At 36.7% G+C, this 7950-nt stretch overlaps 1 protein-coding gene across 1 annotated transcript; it reads right to left on the bottom strand.

Moving 5' to 3' along the window:
* Positions 1–593: 593 nt before the first annotated feature.
* On the bottom strand, positions 594–7736 carry kiss2 (kisspeptin 2). Its single transcript, XM_039770197.1, has 3 exons — positions 7455–7736; positions 6024–6138; positions 594–1123 (listed from the first exon to the last, which is right to left on the bottom strand). Exons 2-3 carry the CDS (start codon positions 6127–6129, stop codon positions 801–803), a joined length of 429 nt encoding a protein of 142 aa, XP_039626131.1. The 5' UTR covers positions 6130–6138; positions 7455–7736; the 3' UTR covers positions 594–800.
* Between the last annotated feature and the right edge of the window lie 214 nt (positions 7737–7950).

The raw sequence follows: 7950 nt of genomic DNA, 5'->3' as shown, positions 1-7950 counted from the left end.
AACATGGGATGATTAGGGGGCCAGAATGCACAAAGTCATGGTAGGCAATTTAGCCAAAATATCGTAAACATCCTGTTGTTTTCGAAAGACACTCTGGGATCTTTTCTGCCCACAGAAAGTAAAGATCTTGGGTTTATGTCTCATTTAAATGACTGGGCCATTTTAAATACAGTGTACCCATCACAGCACTGGGGCATTGGTATCCACACACGGGCCAACACCTTTTCCTGCAGCAGCCCAAACCTTCCTGGTTTGTCATCTATTCAAGTATAAGAATAAAATGCACAATTTGTTTTAAACTGCTTTTGTATTTAACGTTTTTGGGGTACTTAATATCACGTTTTATTTAAAAGAACATTCATAGGTCATCATACTTGGACCCCATCTATTTGAATTTATAATTTCCTGCAAGGCAGATTGGCAGTTTTTACTTGTACGAGTATGTAGTATATATTTGTACTTGTGTCCTCTACAATGGACAGGAGTCCCATCCAGTTGAGGTTTCTGCTCAGAATCAGTTGCTACTAGGTTAGACTTGGACCTCCAAGAACCCTAACCAAGAGAAAGTTGGGTATAGAAACTGGATAGGTGAATTTATTTCTGTCTCATTTATTGAGAAATCTGAGAACATGGTTAAAAGTTTATTTTATGAACTGAAATTATACAAAACAAGAATACATTGCAAGTTTTGGGAGTAAATAATGAGTAGAGTCAATTGCATTGTTAATTTAACAATATGCACAATTTATAAATATGATCAATGCAACTAAAGCAGTAGTCTAATAAAATATTTATACTTTCTAACAATCCTTGTTTTCCTTACAGTGGGAGAATCTTGATTGTTGATGGCTCAGAACGTAAGACAATAACTTGTTGTTCGTAAACACTGTACTCTTTCCATTTGTGGTGCTGTACATTTCACGCTTTCCAAAGCGCAGTCCAAATGGATTGAAGTTAAATTTACTTCTGGTAAACCGAAGTCTGCATGAGATCTGACTCTCCATTTCACTCTCCTGAATGAAGTAGCACAGGCTGGCCTGCTCTGCAGAGTTCTGCGATTCTGCTTCTCTGGTTGAAAGGTCGTGTTCTGACCCAAAAGACTTGCTGCTTGGGTACAGGTGATCTGGAATAATGTAAAGATGAGTGAACTGTTAAGACTGCTATACATTCAGAGTAACATTTTAAGTGATATTCTGTGTTGCAAAAAAAAAAAAAACACTGTACAGTAGATTTTCTGAAACTGCTCATTCAAATACAGGTTCATAGGGTGCAGAGATGTTGGAGCCTTTTCTTTCAGAAAGTGGCATAAAGCAGGAATTAAGTGCTTGTCCATTACAGGGCACTCACACTCACTGTTACTCACACTGCAGTAAATAACAATCACTAATCAGCCAAATCTGCAAGTCTTTGGGTTATGAAAAGAACCCAGATTTCCCCACAATCACCGGGATCATGGACAACCTGACCAACACACAGCATTTTGGGAGGCTAAAGGATTGTGTTTCAAAAATGGTGGTGCATAATACTGAAGCACCTCAGGGAAATATCTTGTCTTCCTTCCTGTTTACCCTCTACACAACAGAATTCCAGTACAAGATCAGTGCTTGCCATCTACAGAAATTTCCAAATGATTCATCTATCATAGGCTGCATTAATAATGGATATGAGTCAGACTACAGGAAGGTTGTGAAGGACTTTGTCTTATGTTGCAGGGACAACAACCTGCAACTCAACATCAGCAAGAGAAAAGAGCTGGTGGTGGACTTCTGACATGCCAAGAAGCCAGTTACCATTCAATGGGAGGACATGGAAGTGGTGCAGAGCTACAAGTACCTGGACTGGTCTGACAACTCAGTGGTTCTGTACAAGAAGGGCCAGAGCAGACTGTACTTCCTAAGGAGACTTGGGTCTTTTGTAGAATGCAGCAGTTCTGCTGGAAATGTTCTAGCAGTCCATAGTAACCAGTTGTGATGTTCTACATTCCCCTGGGGAAGCAACGTCAGCTCAAAAGAAGTACTGAACAAACTTATCAAGAAAGCCCACTCCATCACAGAGTGAACCCTTGTCACACTGGAATATGTTATGGAAAAGAATATGGTGGCAAAATTGAATGCCATCATGAACAAGTCCCTCCATTCCCTCCAGAAGGCTTTTAACCACAGGCTCATTCCATCACTGTGTGCTAAGAAGCTCCTCTGGGGTTCTTTTCTGCCCACTTCTATTAGGCAATTCAGTGCTTCCTCCTGATGTACTCATTGACTTCATTTTGAAATTAAGCTATAATGGCTATATTATTTGTCTTGTAAGTATACAGTATATCCTTATTTTTTATGTTTCTGCTGCCGTATGCATCTGACTGTCCCCATGAGATTAATAAAGTTTACCTAATCTAATTAAGGAAAAACATATAAACACAGGAAGAATATACAGATCTCACTTATGCAGTGTCCAAGCTATGTTTTGAAACCGTCTCTTTAGCTGTGAAGCAGCAGCACTCTCCACCATGCTAATATATACTGTATGTTGTGCTGTTACTTTTCATTGAGAGAAAAGTAAGTGACTAAAAATCTACATTATACTTTATAATGACATGTCTCAGCTTCCATGAACTTTTTGAAATCAATTTTTATCAATAAAAATCATATATGATGTCTCAGTTATTGTTTCCTACTTATACATTTTACCTAATGGTTATGCAAATTTTGAAAATTGAGCTGAGATGATGTTCTTTAGAAAACTTTCATTTCTATTTGAATTTTGCCAACCACAAAAAATGTTTTCCGCCATAATACAAAACATAAGCAATAGTATCAATGTCACAGACAGAAAAGTCCTTCATTTAAGTGACTGGACAAATGTTTAATCCACTCAAAACTAAAAGTATAAAGTTATGATCTATACCAAGAAAAAAATCTTTCAGGCTAGAACTCTACACCATTACCTCTTAATAGTTCCTTGGAAATTTTAAGTTTAGTTGAAAATTTACCTTTTGTGTTTTAACAGCTTCTAAGATCAGATTTTACATTTAGCTAAGGCTTTACATTATTGTTTTAACAATACTATAGTAAAGTATAATAATTCCTATTCCAACTAATACCTTTCTTTTCCCAAAGTATGGGATATTGTTATACATCTGCCTTGTAATCTGCTCTCCTGAACTTCTCTTTCATTCTGTCATTGAGTCTAAAACTACTGTAAAACTCTTGCTGCAATCATCAATTATGATTCTTGTGTTTCTATTTTTTGTGCATTCTATAATGAGTTCCTTTTTATTTGGATGTCTTAGCCATTCCTTAATTATGTAAGTTTGTGCAGCTGAATCTTTTCTATTCCATCTTGACATTATTAACAGTATTTGCTTTTTTTAATATTCATTTTCTCACTATTGATTGTAGAGCATGCCTGTAACCAACAGAATCTCCCATGCACCTGCATTATTCAACAGATCTTAGTCTACACTGATTTTACCATCAAGCTGCATTTTCAAGTCTGTGATGGCTTTTATTTAACAAATATTATTACATTATTCTCTTTATAAAACGTGAAAAGATCTGGGCTAAGCATCCCACTATTCCTGTTGCTTCAACACCCAAGTGTCCCACTATTCTTATTGATTCAATACAAAGCAAGTGTTTGTCATTAAGCTTATCTACAGAAATCTACAATACACACTACTACCATCATGCTATCAGAGGCATACTGGTGGCAGTCACAATCTGAAATCTAAAAACAGCTGTTGAAACAATTTAAACTATTTTATTGAATTACTTAAAGGTTCAACTTGTGTTTAGTATTGGAAGACACATTCATTTTCCAATGGTAATCTTTAAACCTTATCTAGATACAATACCTCTGTACTGTGTGTAGTCTATTCAAATTGTTTTGTTGTCCTTGCAGGACACAGAAGCTGCAGGCTTTTACTGTAAATCAATTGCCTAACTGCAAGTCAATCCTGGCCAATAACAGAATCTTTTAAAATTGTATTGCTTTTTAGAGCTTTCATTCTTATATTGTAGATTCTTCCTTTGAGAGGACATCAAGTAAAATCATTTCTGTCCTAGAGCATATAACTAATTCATAGTCTTTTGCTTTTTTTTATTAAAAGGAATACTTAATGATAAACAAAGTTTACCAAAGTTGAAATTGGGACCAAGCTAGATGGTTGATTCAGCTCATTGTTAACTTCCAGCTGGTTACAAAAACAAGAAGCAAATAAAAACTCAAATACAGCTGTTTCAGACTAAAAGAAACACTCAAGGGCTGAAGTACAAAAATACTGCTTGAGCAATATATACTTTTGCAGCAATATTAACTTCTAATTAAAAAACTAGGTTGGAATAAAAATCTACAGCAGCTGTGGTCCATGAGACCCATGAGGACAAAACATAAGAACTGTGATGTGATGTGAAAAATAGGAAAATGAAATGGTTTAAGCATGAAACAAAACAGAGCTACACGTGTATTTAACTACCATATCATATTCTATTATTCTGCTTTTTTTTAATTTCATGCAACTAAGACTTTCACTGCAATCTGTACATGCGACAGTAGTGACTGTATAAACCTATCTTTGTATTCACTCTTTCAACCTCTACTCAATGTTGTGTTAACCTCTCTGCTAGACTAACTAAACCCTCAAAGACTGCACAAATCCAGACATCTTAAATTTCTTAATACTATTATCCCTCAATATGTAAGTTTTTTTCACTTGATCATGTATCAAATAGCACAGTAATAGTTTTAGCTTTAATATAGAGAAATAATGCAGATTTATTCTGTGTTTTGTTTATTATGGTCTATTCCTTTAGTGCTGCAAGTCATAAAAATGCTGCCAAGTAAAACACCAAACCAAAAATAAAAATATCCTCATTTAAAATGAGAATTTATACCTAAATGTTCTAATTTCAATCTTGATATCTTATTACTATTACTATACTAGTAATATAGCCATTAACAAAAAGAATGTGGCTTGTGCTTGATTGGTTAAGCTTATTTTCACAAGCAGCTTCTTGTTTATGTGCTGCAGTAACTTATTTTTTGAGTCTGACTGACCTGCACCCAGCGAAGCTCTGTAGTTCTTTCATTTGCTTCAAAATGACACTCTTCCACTTTTTAATGTTTCATTTATTTGTCTCAGCTGGCACAATACTATCATTATTTGACCTTTGGAGTTTTAAGATGACAGGCCTGTGGGCACGCATTTTGAGTGACTCTACAACCGTGCATCCAAAAAAATTATCAACCTGCTATATCCTAACTACAAATGTCACAGGGGTCTGCTGGAGCCAATCCCAGCACGCAAGGCAGGAAACAAACTTGGGCAGGGCACATACACACACCAAGCATAATTCAGAATTGCCAATGCACCTAACCTGCACGTCTTTGGACAGTGGAAGGAAACCAGAGTACCTCCACTCAGACACAGGGAGAACATGCAAACTCCACACAGGGAGGGCCCGGGAAGCGAACCCGGGTCTCCTAACTGCGAGGCAGCAGCGCTACCACTGCACCACCCTATATATATATATAAAAAAACAGAAATCTTGAACCTAGCTGGGCAGTTACAGATTAAGACTGTATTATTGTATGCAGCAAGGGTCCTTTTAAAATCATGAGCCATTGTTATTTCACAAATCTGTTACCATCTATTTGTGGTTATTTACTTTATGGAGCCTGTTATGGATTGAAATAAAGTCTGAAACCTTCAGGTCAATGAGCCTTTTGGAAACCACAAATGGTTCCCCCTATGGCACTGAACCACTCTGGCATCTTTGTTTTTAAGAGTGTAGCTATGTGCTCAATATAGCCCTAAACATTTTGCTTTATCTCTTTTCATGGGTGACATATGTACTTTTTAATTTTTGAGAAATAGCAAAGCCACCTCATTTAAAAGAGTTAAGTTTTTTAAATTATTTTTTTTCAAATCCTTTGATTACATTTCAAATAGGCTACATCTTAAGAGTATATGTACAATATTAAAGGTTACCGCACTCTTTAAAAATAATCATGAGAAATGAGCATACCTGTAGTTTTATGATTGCCAGAAAGTATGTCGCCATAGGATGATTTTCCAATAGATACATTCTGGCAAACCACCACTGTAGCCAGTAAAAACAGAAATTTGGTCATGATATCTTCCTAGAGAAAAAAAAAGTATCAAAGCGTTAATGTATAATTTCACGTCCTTTAATGTGAACCCCATCAGGTCATCATCTTGTCTTTTTGTATATTACATTTGATACTGTACATATTGTGTTTTACTTCCCTGGCTCTTCAGCCATTTAAAATGAAACCTGAACACTTGAACACTTGCTCTTCTTCACCAGACATTTAATAAGTACTTAAAATACTATTACAGAAAATACAAGGTATTCAATAAGAAGACAATTTACACATTTAAACATCCACCTAAAACTATCTTTATATGTAAAGGGAAACAGGAGTAAACACAAAATGTATGCATTCTCAAGTATTAGTTAAACTTCTGACTCACCGAGATCCCAAACGCTCACCAAGAGGGTTCGTAAAATGGATTGGTGAACGGACAAGCGGATGGATTTATTCGTCGGTGTAAAACTGTTGATATGAAAGTGTTAAAAAAGCGGCAAGACGGGTAGATACGTGGTTAAAACGATTTGAAAAACGTAAATAATAAGTGGTCCGCTTACGGGACAAAACAGCAAAACCAGTAGAAGTATATTATAACAGCGAACATATTTTATCCATCCATACTTTCATTCATTCACCCGTTTACTAAGCTCGGTTACGGGGCGGGAACCAATGGGACGCGAGTCCATGGGAATCGAGCGCACGACTTTTAACAACGTAGTGTTGTATCTTATATGAAAATATCTGTACGTAAATATTAGAATATGCTCGGTGTAATGCATATGACTGTATGAACTTCGAAATATATAAATAATTGATAAACTTCTCCCGTTTGCTTCATTGAAAAAAGCAAGTGCAGAAATGAGCAGTCTCCCTTCACACTATCAACGATATACTATTTCACGATTTTTTTTTATCATAATGAAAGAATGGTACATATACATCCAAGAAGGGATGCATATAGAAATATTAAACACATTATTTCTAATAAACGTGACTTCTGAATCTTCAGTATTTACTAGTGGCTAATGATTGTTTTTCTTGTGCAAATAATGCTGCCTTACCATAAAACAGAAACACGTGTAGCATATACTGCGCAGTGAAAATCTACACAATACAGAAAAAGTACATGATCTCCACCGTTATTGTGGATGAGGAAATAAAACGAGCAACCGCGCCGCTTAGTAACACCACGCGCCAAAGAGGAAGATTTCAGACACTTTTAGGGTTAGAGCACAAGCGAGGCGCGCACAGCTTGCCAAGTTCTCCTCACCAGACGCTTCAGCTTCGCGTCTTCTCCCGGGTTAGCATCGGGGCTGTTAGTGTTGGCGCCTCGCTCTTCTTACCTGGATGTGTTTCTTGAGCGCGACGCTCCTCACCGCTCCTGCTGTTTCACGCTACTTTTCTCTTCCCTTATTTCGCTGGTTTCGAGTTTTGTGATCCTTAAACAACGTTTCAGTGCAGAGACTAAACAACTGTTAACTTAAGAATACAATGAAGTAGTACGAAACTCAGCAAATGACCACTACGTCCACTGGCACGGGGAAAAAAAGACGTGCAAACCTGGAAAGCACAAACAAGTAACCGACTTTACATAAAATACGCTGGATGCCAGATGAAAATACTATTTATCTCGCTCCCCCTTGCGTTGTCTCTCCCACTCTCCTTAGGTGGGGGCTGCCCTTAAAGTCACTCTATACCAAGGTGAGCTATTCATAAATGTTTATTTTTCTCGCTTTTAAAGTTAAAGCTGTACACATGCTTAATATTAATTCTTAATTATTTCATTTAATACTTGCCTGTGGAGTTGCTGTTGCTATAGAGTACAGAGCAGATATTCAT

The sequence above is a fragment of the Polypterus senegalus genome, chromosome 11 (assembly GCF_016835505.1).
Source record: "Polypterus senegalus isolate Bchr_013 chromosome 11, ASM1683550v1, whole genome shotgun sequence".
NCBI classification, from domain to species: Eukaryota; Metazoa; Chordata; class Cladistia; order Polypteriformes; family Polypteridae; genus Polypterus; species Polypterus senegalus.
The sequence above is the reverse complement of the archived record's forward strand: the minus strand, read 5'-3'. Positions and strand labels throughout refer to the sequence as shown.

Coding starts and splice junctions, on each gene's coding strand:
- kiss2 (XM_039770197.1), bottom strand. CDS start 6,129: ATGACCAAATTTCTGTTTTTACTGGCTACAGTGGTGGTTTGCCAGAAT. Junction 1,124..6,023: donor TGGCAATCATAAAACTACAG/GTATGCTCATTT, acceptor ACATTATTCCAG/ATCACCTGTACCCAAGCAGC.